Raw genomic sequence first — 14,896 nt, 5'->3', positions numbered from 1 at the left:
CACAGTGCAGCTCACGCTGAGAGACAAGCAGAGATGGAGCTCACATCCTCACACCTTTCAGCTTCACCCAGTTTCAAATCTGGCTCTTGACAACATTTCAATCTGGATGGATTTTATTTTTTTTTCTACCAGTTCACAGCATTATTACAATCACTAAAATCTAATCAGTTTGTTATCTCCTAAATTTCAGACAGAATTCTTCACAGAGCAGAAAATCTGCATTAATTATATCACAGGGCCTTTTCCTCTCTTTACTTCCCTTGCAGCTATCTAAGTAGTAATAATTTTAACAGGAAACAGAGTTAGAAAAATTACACTCGACATTTTTAACATTTCCTGCACAAGCACTGTAAAACAGCAGAGGTTTCCCTGTGGCTACAACCAGCTGTCTGCACTCAGCACAATGCACTGGGACAGGCAGAATGCTTCCCTACCAAGGCCATGCCATGCAGAAGGAAACGAGCAGCAACACACATCTCCATCTCCATCACTCAAACTCAGCTCACTCATTTATTTTCCCGAGCAAAGCAAAGAAAGAGAAACTGACATCTTTCAGCGTCTTATAAGGCGTTTAATAGCACAGAAAAGCTGAGCTAGCAATAACATGCTTTGGCAACATGTTGGGAATTGCCAGAGAAAAGATGCAGGTAAAGGGAAACTTGTGGAGAGGAAGAAGGGATTGAGAGGGGCTGGCTATGAAGGAACACTGCAAGGACCAGGAAAATTCTGTGCCAAATCAAGTCTGCCACCAAAACACCTCCAGCACCACACGGCAGTCTGAGGCACACCAACAGCGTGGTACGTTTGGCAGTCAATTAAAAAAGCTGCTGCTGCTAAAAAAGCAGGCAGCAACAAAAACTGAGTCTGCGATATTAGTAACAGATAGGAGGATCAATAACTGTCAGATGTTGTCAAGCCTTACATTTTCAAGCCTCAAGTGTTTAACGTCCCTTTAGGCAGACCACAGAGTCAAGAAAACTCATTATTTCCAGCCCTGACAAATTTCTCAGATCAGGTGCATCAGATTAATGTGTTCACCAACACATTCCTCTCAGCTACTCAGGCTTCATAATGTAATTTGTTTGTTTTAATTCATCTCTGAACATTTTCTGGTGAATACTGAATTACCTTAAGTATCTTCCACCCCAACATCAATCAGTAAGAAACCACATCTCCGCCCCATGCTAACCCTGGCTCTGTAACACAACAGACAAGAGAGCTGGTCTACGCTGACTTCTGATTTCCCTTTCTCTACATTAGGATGCTCTTGGTGAGGCTTGCCTACTGTGGTAAACTTTTAATCTTCCCATTCTCTCTGACCTCAGGCAAGCTTTTCAGATCTCAGCTTTTTTCTGGAACTGTATCTAGAGTCTATTTCTTCACATAGCACAGCAGCAGCCCATAAAACCCAAGCTTCCCTCTGCAGTCAGAATGCCCCCAGCAGCTAGTAACCCAGTTCCCTCCTCTGTACTTCCTGCAATTCTGCCCCAGTCCCACCTCAACTTCTTTCCCAGATGAGGAGCAGCAGTGAAAGAAAGACACTGCTTCCAGGAGATCAGCTGCACCTGTGGTGAATAGAGGTCCTCAAGTTTGTATGCCTGGAGGTGAGGAAAAGCAGAAAAGCAGGTTTCACACGTGTACTTGGTGCTTGACTTCTACATAAAGAATGCAGCAGGCAAAAGACAACCAGGAAACAAAAAAAAAAACAAAAAACCAAAACAGCCAAAAAAAACTTAAGCAAGTTAGGTTTGTCAGAACAGGCAGTGAGAATGTAACAAAAAAAAAAAAAAAAAAAAAGGAAGAAAAATGAGTAACAACATTTACTACGTTACACAAGAAATCCATAAACTAGTTCAGACACCAGCTTGCATGCCCACACAGCTCAGATAATGACACTGAGGCCACAGGCAGACATGCCTCTGTACCACTCTGCCCAGTGCTCCCAGTTCGAGCACAGCAATGCAATCCAGATGCCTCCAAAATCAAAAGCATATCATCATGCATATGCCAAGGACACCTAAAATCCTCCCCTTGGTGATGTACACAGAGACACCTGCATCACTGGAGCAAAACACAGCAATTAGTCAGAACAGAGAATACTGTCTCAACACTGAACTTGAAGTAAAACTGGAACAAACAACAGAGGACAAAAAAAAAAGTCACAGAGAACATACTTGACAATTGTGACTGCCTTGCTGTCTCACCGTGTCATATCCTAAAACCTGCAAGCATGGTGCATCATCACATTTAGGCCACATCTAACTCTTCACAGGATCCGGATTTCAGTTCTCAAATAAGCTTTTGAACAGAAAAGCAAGGAGAATATCAGGCTGCCTCCTGGGCTATCATACAGGCAGCAGGAGCCAAACTCCATATTCTCTGCACACAAAGCCAGCAGCAGAGCAGCAGTCCGGCCAGCAGCAAGCAGGCTCAGCTATACGCCACAGACTGTGGCCCCGAGGCAGGGCAGGAGCTGAGGGAACAGAAGTTTGCTGATGCTCCATGTGCTCATCCTGCATTCCAGACATGTATGAACAGCCTTCAGAACTGTAACTCCCTTCATACTGTGTCTCATACCTTAGGCAGCCTCAGTCCTGTCCCATAAAAACATACCTGTGAACAGCAGCAAGCAGAAAGTGCCTCAATGCAAAGAAGAAAAATGGAGCTTCAAAAGACGCTGGTAGTTCTGCATTGGGATGTGTCCCCCTGCAGGCAGACACCACAAAGCTAAAGTGGCCTTGCAGTTTGTTTCATTTTAGGAAACAGTTGGACAGTGCTTTTTGCAACTATGCCACATTTCAGAACTTATCAGCAACGAAATACTTAAGCAGACAAAAAGCTTTATTGATTTCAATTAATTGCAGAAATATACATCTCCTCCTTTCTTGCTACTGTGTCACAGACAAATGAGCGCTGCCTTTTTTCTTCCTGGCAGCTTTCTTTGCTACCAAGAATTGTTTCCTTTTACTTCTTGCAAGGCAGCAACTATGCTCACACTTACACATTACCTGTATCCATTCGGCTCTTCCTTCTACCTTTCCCCAGCATGCATGGCTCTTCTACTTTCTTGCTTCCCTTTAAGCCCCAGTGCTTTGTTTTCATACTGCAAAAGTCATCACTTTGTTATGGTGCTCCTCAGACTGTTATCCGTACTAAAAGGGCTTATTTCAGTGCTATCCTTCTCAAACGATGCAATATGAAATACGCACACCTGAGATTTGCTCAAATGATGAACACTGAAAGAGTCAAAGACTCTCAACTGCAAAGATAATTTAAATAAAGACCATTTAAATCAAACTGAAGTGAAACACACAGTTTAGCCTGTGTGTGATGTGTATCTTACAGAACCGACCAACGCAGAATACTGCAAATCCCAGTCCTGGGGAAGGCACTGCCTGCTCTCACAGGTGACCCATGGGGCCAGAGAGCTTCTGACTTCTTCCTTCATCAGTAATAACACCAGCTAGTATTCAAGAATTGTGCTAAACAGGCTTTTTCCCCTTTAAAAAAAGAAGAAAAGAATGGAATTCCTTCAATTTCATTCATTTCCCATGAATAAAACCCCTAATGTCAACCACTACATACCAAGGAAGAACTTGGTTCTGTAACATGTAGAATAAGGCTACTGAGCAACCCAGAATAAACTTAACACAGTTCACAAGCCAGTGCTCAGTAGTTTGCTCTAAGTGCTACAGAGTCAATATTTTGGCATGTTTCATTTCCTGAGCTGGCGACCTTCACATCAAAACAAGAGCACATAACTGAGACTACCAGTCACAACACAACAGGGTTACTGAATGGAAAGCAAATTCCCAGGAGATGATACAGAATGATTACCAATCCTACTTTTAGTCTGAAATTCCTTTCAAAAAGCCAATATTACACCAGCAGAGCTCTAGGAGACAAAAAACACTACCCAATCCCAACAACAGCAGTCTGCGCAAGGATGGATGGTAGCAGGAAGAACACAGTACTGTTCTGTCAGGTTGTCAACTCCCTGTTTTTCTCTAAGAAATTAAAAATAAGATATTTTTAATTACAAAATCTTCCAATGTGTATAGATCATTTACCCCAAAGACAAACACGTTTCACAAACTGGTTGTTAACACTCACAAAGACCATTCCATCTCTTCAACAAGCAAGGATATATATATATAAACAGCAACGTGCACAAAAACGTTGTCATATTGATAACAGATGTTATCAACTCTGGGAGAAGCCTCAATAGGTAATTACAGGGGTTGCCATGCCCCACACTCACTACCAACAGTACTCACTTCCAGCAGCCTACCTGCATTTTCATACCACTCTCCTTCACCACTACAGCGTGCTGCAGGACCATTTCTTCCACAGTGTACGTTCTTAAAATAGTTACTAAATAAATATGTTCATTACACTGATGACAACAGAGGTGGCATGTAGCAACAAAACACATGGAATATATTCTTTCATCCAGTGACTGTAACTCTAAACGTTACATATGTGGAAAAGTGGCACTATTTTACTTTTTTTTAAAGCAGTGTTCAGGAACAGTGTAAGCAAGAAAAATGCATGTGAAAAAGCTGTCTTTCAGATGGGTTAAGGAAGCAACTGTGAAATGTGTGTATGTACATATACATATATACATACATATAGATATGTACACATACATAACTATACTAGCCATCCATGAGTAATTTCTGTAGTATACTCCTCAATAACTTACAGAAACATAGAATGGCTTGGGTTGGAAGGGACCTCAAGGATCATGTAGTTCCAACCCTCCTCCACAGGCTGAGTTGCCAATTGCTATATCAAGACTTACAAAAATGTCGAGTTCATATTAAAAGTGAAGAACTTCCCTGATGTCTTCACATCCAAAAATTCTCAGTTCTAACATCAGAAAGTCACCATTCTACCATAACCTACCCCAATCTATTTTTACCACCCCAACAGTATAAACTTTCTGAAACAGATCAGATGCAGCTGTTGGTCTAATCATCCTAACACAGCCCAATTCCTGCTGAGCACATGTTCAGGACTGTGTTTTACAAACTCTCTTCCATCACAATGCTTAAAGAGAAAACCAAAAGGAAAAATGGAATAAAACCAGCTCACATACTGCTTGCCACTGAATCACCTGCACTAGACAAGAAGCTCAGGCCACAAACCTAACTGCTCAGTGTGGAACATAGGGTGCACAGTCTGAAGATGCTGCTTCAGCCATCAGCCTAACATCTGCACAGCAGCTCCCAAAGCACAGCCTGCAGACCACCTGCAGCTCCCCAGGCCTTTGCACAGCAGCCCACAGAGGGGCCCTTAGCCAGGAAACTTCCAGAAGCCCAACAGCAGCGTGCTGTGCGACCGCCCGCACTGCCACAGGTCAGTGCCTCTGCAAACTCACAGGCTTCTGTGAAAAGGCTCCCAGTTAAAACTGTCCGTGAGTCCCAGCTTTGTTCTCAGTCAGCCACGGCCTCAATGCTTTTTGTAACTTCAGAATTTCCAAATCTAAGCTGTGGTAGCAAAGTTACCACATAAAGCACGTTTCTATCTGAAAGCTGCTGAACTCTTTGTATCACAAACTTATGCACGCGTAGTCTGTCAAGCCCTGAGTACAAAAGCACCAGAAATACATGTTATGCTTTATCTTACAGCATCAAAAAGTTCTGTGGGAACAAGAGTTTGGGAATCCGAGTTCTCCACCAACTGATGCACTCAGAACACACTGAGGCAGATGAGTCAGCGATGCTGCTAACAGTTACACGCATGGGAACATGCAACCACTGACTCCTTTTTGTTTGTTTGTTTGTTTTTGGTATACTCTTACAGTCTACATGCTTCCAAGAGTTGAGTGAATTAAAACCTGATGCTTTTTCAATGTCTATTACTTTACAACGATAACTCAAGTGTATTTGGTACCTGGTGAGATGGTAACAGCACAGCCCCACAAACTCCCCCAAGGTTACTGGATGCCACTCACACACAGGACCACACCAAAGGAAAAGGCAAGACTGCCACCTGCCCAGGACTGGAAGCACAGATCTCCATGTGCTCTGTTCTCGCACGTTAACAGGGACTCAATCAGTACGACGTGGGTAAGGCTGCCGAGCAGCACTACTTGCCCATCAGAGACGCACGCACAGATCTAAGCACAGAACTCACACCAGCCCCACACCTTGCGGGAAGCTTTGAAGCATGGCTTCCACGTGCACACCTGGCCCTGCGCGCGGCCCCTCCTGCTCCGGACGCCCACCGGCTGCCTCAAAGCACTGCCTACGCTGCTCGGAGCGCTCCGCTGCCGTTGGCCGAAGCGGGCGGCCCGGGTACCGAGGCGGGCGCCAGAACGGAACGGGGCCACGCCGGGGAGCTGCGCCGCGTCACTGATCTGCTGCTCGCGGCAGCCAATAGGCACCGGAGCCGGGCACGGCGCGACTTCATTCATTCATTCATAAAAAAAGAGGCGAAGCACATATAGGAAACGCTCCCTTCCGGGCTCGGTACGGGGCTCTACGGGCCCCACCGCGACCCCCAGCCCCACCGGTACTCACGGCAATCCGCCTCGTCGCTGTTATCCGAGCAGTCGTTGTCCTCGTCGCACGCCCAGACGGCGGGGATGCACCGCTCGTTCCGGCACTGGAACTGGTCCTTATCGCACTCCTTCACGGCTCCTACGAGACACGGGGCCGCGCCTGGGTCAGCGGGGCGCGCTTCGCCGCCGGGGAGTCCCGGGGTCAGGGTCGGTCCTGCAACCGGCACCGAGAACCACCAGCGGAGGGCAGGGGCTGGGGCTGGGCCCGGCTGGGGGGATGCGCCCCGCGGGAGCACGGCGGTGCACGGAGCTGCTTTGTGTGCGCGTGGAAGGGCCGCTGCCGTGCTCCGTGCACCGGATTGGAAGCGGGGGATAAAGGAACCCGAGGATGAAAAACGGTTAAACGCCAAACGAAAAAGACAAAGAAAAATGGAAAAGCGCACCAAGGCCAGGACCACTCCGTGCGTCCGCCAGCGGGGCAGATCGCGAGGAGAAGAGATGAGCGGTGCGGGCGGCGCTTCCAGAACGGGGGAACGACCCGGTCGAAGTTGAGGACGGGGGGACGAAGCAAATCTGCTTTGCAGACGCCGCGCCGCTTCACCGAGGCACAAATCTCCTCAGCGGGGGATTAAAGGTGGCAGCTCTCGTCAGCAGCGCTCGGGTCGCGCCGACCGACCGAAGAGCGCACGCGGTCCCCGCTCCCTCCTCCACCGCTCGCAACCGCCGCACGGAGCAGCAATGCGAGGCGATGCTCGGGGCCGGCGGGACCCTCGCGTCCTCCCCGCATCACACGGCCGAGCCGCGCCGGACCCACCTTTGCTGAGGTACAGCTTCAGCAGCAGCAGCTGGAGGAGCAGCAGCCGGGCGAGCGCAGGCCGGCACATGCTGCCCGCTCCCTCCGTGGCAGCGCACCGTGTGCGGGATGCGCCCCGCTCGCCACCGCGCGCCGCCCGCACGCGGCCCCGCCCACAGCCGCGCGCCGCCGTGACGCGCCCCCGCTGGGCGGGCCCGTACGCGTGCGCGCCGCCACCACGCGCAACCGGCCTCGGGCGCGCGGTTCCGGCACGGGGTGGCGGCGGCGGGGGGCTCCGCATCTCCTGTCCACGGTCCTCCGGTACCCAGCTCCACTCTGCTCTTTTAAATGGCCCGGAGGCGTAACTTCGGCTGGCGCTCGGGCCGCGCTGTTGTGCTTCTCTGCGCGTAATTGCGCCCAAATGGGTGAAACGAGCGCGACGTGCGCTGAGGGCCATAGCCTCGCGTTGGTCGGCAGCTGCTGAGATGTCCGAGCTGCGGTCCAGGATGCATCCATCCTCCGGCTGCAGAGTGCCGGTGGAAACGAGAGGGTGAGGAGTGTCGGTAGCTTAATTATGACAAGCTATTTTCAGGTGTAACCTGAATCTAACAGTGCAACAGCGTTAACGTGGTTACAGGCAGGCCTTTGTTTAAGAAAAGAATCGAGCACTAATTTTACATGAGCCGATGCGCTACAATTGCTCGATTGCAAACCCTGCACTGCCATCTGCCTCAAACCGCTCCCCGTGTGAAAGCGCACCTGTGCCTTTAACGAGCTTTTGCAAGTCATTGGTGAGCAGCGTCCGAGAGCCCGAGCAATGCGCGTAGGGCCGGCTGCTGGCTGCGCCGTGGCCCCGGCAGCTGGGAGAGATCGGAGCCCTGCTGGGCAGATCTTTAGTGCGCAAAATGCAGCGCGTTTGTGTTGGCTGGATCAGTGGGATAGACTGCAATAATTGCTCAAAGCTGAGGAGGGTCAAACGCAGTCTGATAGAGCTATCCTAATTCCTGGCCTCTTCTGTTTTTCCCAAATTAGAGCTGGAAGTGGCTCCAAAGAGAGCAGTGGAGCTATTCAGGATGAAACAGGTGCAAAGCACTGGCATTGGTGGCAGCAGCGATCTGGTGTGATCCATATCGGAACTTTGGATTTCTAGAAGCTAATTTGGCTGCATGCCTCTCACAGAAAGCAACGTAAAGAAACCTTTTCTAATTAAATAGCTCAGATGACACCTGATGTGCTGTGATTTCAGCAGCCCTTACTGGCCATTCGTTGAGGCAGCTGCTAGGAGCCCAGCCTGGGGGATGTGTGTCATGTTTGTGTCCCAGAGGCAAAGAGGAAACTGGAGAAATTAAAGGAAGTTAAGGTAGAGAAACCATGTTGCATAAAAGAGACATCTCATTTTATCCATTATGTTCTAACAATTAATTAAGATTGATAATTTACCTCCTATGGTCCATCTCTGCCAGGAGCTCTCCTCTTCATCACCAGCTGGAACAGGAACTCAGGCTTCTTTTACCCAGACTGTCTGGAAGCCTGTAAAGCAACATCACAGTTGTATTTGATTTGTGGCCAAACAGTGTCCAGCATCTCATACACAATACTCAGTAACTGCTATACACAAAATACATGCTGATAGTCTGCATTTCCTGGTTGGTGGCTGAGGTCATTCATAGATCTAACACACAGAAGTCAATCTGTCCTATTTACAAGACTGGCTGCAGTGGGTTCTTTTGTTCTTTAGTCACACAGGTGTGCACATACACACCTTCCCAATCGGTGGGAGGGCAAAAGAAGTCATTCAGAAGCATGTAAAAAGCATTGCGCTGAACTTCACCTGGTGCTTGAACCTTCTGTGCATCTCCCAGATACTTTCCCTTGTTTTGCAGAGGGTTGAGGTGCAGATTCAGACCAAGAGTTTGTCTTGAGCAACATGCTGCAAGCAATTGTGCCTGGTGTGCGAGACCCAGGAGCATTTTGTTGTTCACCACACTGCAGCTGGAGGGGCTGAGGATCAGCTGTGCAGGATGAGGTGGGCAGATACTAAAGGAGTCCCTCATCTGAAGCCTGGAATACTTGCACTACTCAGAACTGAGAACACACATCATTGTGACCAGCGTTGTCTATGCTGAGAGGTGGGCAACAGATTTCATCTAGTAATAACCTGAGTGTGCTGGTGGCAGCTTAGGACAGCATCAGACCATCCTGACTTACTGCTGTTCACAGTCAAGAATGTCAGTAACCATGGACCCTCTGCCCCATTACTTGCATCGGAGTGACAGCCTGCCTGACAAAGAACTCTCTCAAATGTGGGAAAACTGCTTTGTTGTTTTATCATTAAAACTTTGCTAAGTTAAAAAGCATATAAGGAAAAATAGATACTCTTAGGGAAGAGAAAGAACAGGTGTACGTAGGATACATCCCCTGGGAAGTCTCCAGTCTGTCTTCTGAAACTCTCCAAGCTGTGGAAACCAAGTGTCTTCAGCTGTTTGTACTGACACACACCCTTCAGGCCACTGTTCTTCTCCCAGCAGTGTAATGTCCTTCTACAATCTTTTTTTTTTTCTTTCAAATTGACATTTAAAAAAATAAAGTCCTTTGCTATTCCTGTAATTGCTTTCCAAGATATCCCCTGTCCGTTAGGCTGACTTTTTCCATCCTGTCTTTCAACTTGGCAAATCTAATTCCCTCAATCCCCTCATGCCTTTTAGATATGCTAATGTAATATGTTTTCCAAACAGATATTTAAATTAAACCTTTTAATTAAGTTAGTTGAACCAGTGTACCAGCGGCCATGTCCCTGCCAGCTGGTATGTCAGTACCTGCAATATTATTTACCTTCTTAATAAAATGCTGTTGCCTGAACTTACACTGCTGTGAATTTCAAACTGCACATAGTGTTGTACGTTACATCTGAAACTAAAACTGATTTCCTTCTGCTTCTACTGAGTGAAAAACAAAACAAGCTCAAAACCCTGTGGAGTATAAGCAGGTTCACTACTGATCAGGGCTCGTCCCCAGCTCTTAAAGTTTGTTCCCTCTCTAAGAATTACTACAGCACACCAACAAATTATGTACCACATAAGGACGCTGTAGTTATTTTTCCTGTAACTCTTACTGATATTTTGAAAGCTAGAGATAAATCACTAAAAAATTGGAGAATATTCTGCCTTTCATTTGCATAAAGCCTCTTTTGCAGGTGTGAAAACAAGTTACTGCTCTAATTCTGTACTGTTTTTCTTCCAACTCATCTTTTTATTTGCATCTGACTAAATGTTAGCCCCTGTTCTACGCATTTTTTCCCCCCAATTTTTATTCTGTTTCAAAATACTTTGTTCAGTCTTTTGTATTATATCTTTTGTTTGTTGACTTCTTTTTATTCTCTTTCAACTTCAGCTTCCTTACAGAGGATTCCAGTCCCCCAAGTCAGCTACTTGCTCTTTTCCTTTTCACATTTCCTGTTTAAAACCCATGCCCTAAACTACTTTGTCTATTAGATCCATCTTCCCCTTTCACTTTCTAGGGCTTTCTGACAGCCCTAGGGACTTTACCTTAGCTTCCTAAAAGGCCAACTTAACCCCCTTGGCACACACACAGTCTTCTGATGACATCCTTATTCTTAGCTAGCTCATGGCCTATTAAAGAAAGGAGGACATCCCACAGACTTAAATCACATTACAGAACTCGTCAGTTTATCATCCAAGAACCGTGCTGCAAACTAGATTCTCTGGCTTCCATAGCCATTATTGATCTTTGTCCCAAACCATCCCTCAGTTAGGGATGGTTTCCCTTTAGTGAAGCTTAAGAAGCAGTGTGATACCACATTGCCATGCTGCTCAGTGCTGCTTACTATCCAGGTATGAGACTGCACCACTTCCTTACCCATCCTCTCATTTCAGTCCAAAATGCACCACAGCACTCAGTCACTAACACCTCGAGGTAGCTGGCTGCATCTCAGCCATGCATATGACTCGTGCATACTTGGGGCGTTCGGAGCAATCCTGACTTAAAGCCACTTTCTTAAACTTAGATTAAGTATGTCTGTCTAACTTCAGGCCCACATTGTCCACTGTGACTGTCTGCTCCTGGTTTTCTATAGCATTTCAGCTCAAGTATGAACCAGGACATATAGCATACCCAGAAGATGCTGTGAAAGCTCCCTGGAAAGCTTCCTGAAGGGTACTGCCCTTTTCCACCTTCCACACTACGTTCTTGTTCCTGCATCCCATGGGATGGTTTGCAGGCCATTGGTAAAGTTGTTATTCAGCCAGAGAGGAGTTAACACAGAAGGCTTCTGCCCCTCATTCCCCTCCCGGGGCTGACCACTGTGCCATAGCAGTACCCCCGGACAATGGATCTTTGAGTGCAACCGAACCCACAGTCACAATAGGGATCTTTCCCATTAATTTTAATGAGTGTAAGAACGAAGGGACTGAGAAGAAAAAAAGTGAGGATTAGGTGTCTGGCAAGATCTTTTGCATGCTGGAGGAGCATTGCTGTAGACTGAGCTGCTCTTTGCTGTCGTACAGTGACTAATCACCGTGAAAGCGAACAGAAATGCAGACTTCAGGCCATAGTTAGTAACAAGTACAGTGGGATTTTTTCAAGATGTTTCACTTCAAACTATTTATCCTGCTAATACTAACAAAGGAATCATGAACTGGAGCAAAACTGAAGTTGACAGTGTCTCGTGTAACTCTGCAGTGACCGTACATCAGCGCTGTAAGGCAGCAGATTAATACCACAGACTGCTGTTTGCTCTACAGCTCCCAAAGGGCTGAGGCACAACAGAGGAAGCCAGCAGCAGCATGAAGCCTGGATTTTTTGCTTGCCTCTTTAACAATTCAGTAAGCTGGGCACTCCCTCCACTTTTCTCTCACACCTTGCTTGTTCATGCCCAGGTGCTGCAAGGCAGCGGTGTGTTGTGTGGGGATGGCAGGAGCAGGACAAGGTCTGGTTCTGTGGGGTGCAAAGTCCCCAAGCTCCCAGCAGCCCTCCGGAAAGCTTTGAGCATCCCGATGGCTCACGCAAATTCTTTTAGCATTAATTATAACATCAAGGAGAAAATAATGCCCAAATGGGAATTGAGGATCATGTCTGCATTGACTGTTTCTCATTATACAAGGGCTGCCCCAAAAGTAGTGCCTCCCATTTTATGGCATTGGCCCATGACATCAGAGCATTGGTGGGTGGGATGGCAGAGCATTGGATATTGGTGGGATGGCAGTAGAGGTTGAACCTTCCCACCAATATCCCATTCCTTGTTGTTGCCATGTGACAGATGGCAGCAGAGGGGCAGCGTGGCATGGAAGTGCATATGAAGCAAAGCCATGGAATTGAGTTCCTGCAATGTGGAAAAAGTGGCACCCACTGACATTCACTGATGCTTGCTGCATGTTTATCAGGTCCAAACAGTGGATGTGAGCACAGTGAGGTGGTGGGTGGTGCGTTTCAGCAGTGGTGACAGCGATGCGAAAGAAGAGCCATGTTTCAGACAGCCGTATGGATTTCTACAAGCATGGCATGCAGGCTCTTATTCATCACTGGTGAAAAAGCTACGATGGTGACTGTTGAAAAAAATGGTGTTTTGTAGCTGAGAGTTTGAGCTATCAAACAGTATTATTGTGCTCTTCATACCTGTTGTTTCCTTGGAAATAAATAGGAGGCATTACTTTCAGAGCAACCTATGTATTTGTATGGATTTTGTATGGCAGCAGAACATTTTAAAATCCATTTCGCTTTTGAGACAGTACTGATCCTCTGACTTCACACCAAGTGGTGGACAGAATCTGAGTTGTCTAATCTATGAATTCCTATAGCTGCTCTCTTAATGAGGGAACAGGAACTCAACATTTATTTTCCTTTTTAAAGTGAGAAATCATTAAGAACAATTTTTCAAGAATCAACTGATTCTGAATGTTGTTTTCCTTGCTTTCTCTTTTGATTTACCAGCTTGTATTTAATAATGGTTTTCAAAGACATCCCATTAAATATTGCCATCTCATCAATTTTAAATCCTAAATAACAAGAGTGAATGTAGTCTTGAGCATAAATAAAAGATTTGAGCTTGGTCAGAGTGAAATTATTTGTCTTTCGAAATGAGTAAAATTAAACTAGTTTTTAAAATTTCCCCACAAGATTAATGGAGGATGGGGAACAAAAGGGAAAAACCTGGGAGATCTTTTTTCCAGGTGAGAAGAATCCAGTTATCATCTTGCATGCGTAGGCCTGATGTTTGAGTATCCTCTGGCTTTGCAAGGTGCTGTGCTAGATCAGCAATAACATTCACTCTTCTGAGTGTCTCTATGAACAGTTTCATTACAGTCACGTTAAAATTGTAATACATATTGCAAGTGCAGCCTTGTTTACACTTCTAACTTGTGAAAAACTTGTTTCTTTGAAGTTGAAAACATTTGTATGTGATAGAAATGTATGTGCACTCCCAGAGCTACAGTCCTTTTAAACAAAGTTTCCAAGATGCCCGTTCAGATTTCCTGCCCCTTATATCATTCCGCTACAACAGCAGTTGACAGATGAACCCCTGTGGCATTTTGTCATATCATGTAAAGCATCAAGTGATAGATGTGCTTCAGAAGAACATGTCCTATAGGCATCGTTTCTAGAAGCACAAAACAGCCTTCCTTCCTACCCTCAAAATACTCTGTAAGTTGCAATTCATTCCTAAAACACAAACATCTCCCAGTTCCACAGGTGTTAAGTTCTACCCAAGGTGGTTCAAGCCTGAAGGAATACAGATTTTTACCAGTAGTCTAAATCAACCCCAAATCTCCCTCCTGCTAATTCAGCTCCTTGATTTGCCACCCTTCTTGCACCTCAGCACTGGTTCTGCTGCGGCTCTGGCAAAGATCAGTATTTGTGTATCTGCATGTCTGCACACATCCTGTCAGACTTGAACAGTCTGAGCTTCCACCAGTGCTTCCCACAGTCCTTGGCCAAAGCACAGCAGTTCTTAGTCACAGCACTCCCACTGCCATGACTTCATCTCATCCTCTCTTCAGAAAGCTTCAGCATTGTTCTTCTCCAAACACGTCTAAGCTTAACATCATTTTTCTATTTCAATATGACCTGTGCTGGCCAGTCGGATTAGCACAGATGGTTTGTCCCCCACTCAGCAAAGGCTGGTCGTGCTACTTGTGACAGAGGTCTGTGCTCCCCATGAGGAAGCAGGGCAACACTCTGCAGCCATGCAGGTCTGGAGCAGATCTGAAGGCCTGAGGACAGCACAGCGGTTCCCATTCCTCTGGAACACGGCACAGCCCATGCTGGGATCAGGTTAAAGCAGCACGTATTCAGCTGGTTTAGACTTAATCCCCACAGCACGGGCACACTCACCTGCTGGAGCACAGGCCCCAGGGGCTGACAGATCACGTCAAGTCCTAGGAGCTCACCTGAAACTTAATTTGCCAAGAGGCTTGTTTGTCTTACCATTAGAAAGTGAACACTGGAGAAATTCAGATATTCCCACCCAAACCTTTGGCATTAGTTTTGGTCTATCCTAGCCAACTCTGTCCGTCCCAAACACATGGCATAGTGTCTGTATCTCATAATTCAGCAGAGAGTAACACCTGCTTTTAGTCCAG

The 14,896-nt window shown here is 46.6% G+C and overlaps 1 protein-coding gene and 1 long non-coding RNA gene across 3 annotated transcripts in view; one reads left to right on the top strand and one right to left on the bottom strand.

The window, feature by feature from the left end:
* The window catches only part of LRP8 (LDL receptor related protein 8), a 152,811-nt gene extending 145,350 nt beyond the window's left edge, over positions 1-7,461 (bottom strand). For both annotated transcript variants that reach the window (XM_052665766.1, XM_052665768.1), the window contains exons 1-2: positions 7,323-7,461; positions 6,528-6,647 (exon numbers count right to left, since the gene is read on the bottom strand). In XM_052665766.1, coding sequence (XP_052521726.1) covers positions 6,528-6,647; positions 7,323-7,392 — 190 coding nt within the window. In that variant the 5' untranslated portion in view covers positions 7,393-7,461. The remainder of the gene's footprint in view (positions 1-6,527; positions 6,648-7,322) is intronic.
* A 103-nt stretch (positions 7,462-7,564) lies between these two features.
* LOC128072717 (uncharacterized) lies at positions 7,565-10,297 on the top strand. The gene is made up of 2 exons (XR_008202420.1): positions 7,565-8,661; positions 9,185-10,297. It is a non-coding gene; the product is annotated as an uncharacterized LOC128072717 (long non-coding RNA).
* Positions 10,298-14,896: the final 4,599 nt, after the last annotated feature.

This window comes from Tympanuchus pallidicinctus, unplaced genomic scaffold (genome assembly GCF_026119805.1).
Source record: "Tympanuchus pallidicinctus isolate F22 unplaced genomic scaffold, pur_lepc_1.0 scaffold7, whole genome shotgun sequence".
Classification (NCBI taxonomy): Eukaryota; Metazoa; Chordata; class Aves; order Galliformes; family Phasianidae; genus Tympanuchus; species Tympanuchus pallidicinctus.
This window is presented reverse-complemented; position numbering and strand designations above follow the sequence as displayed.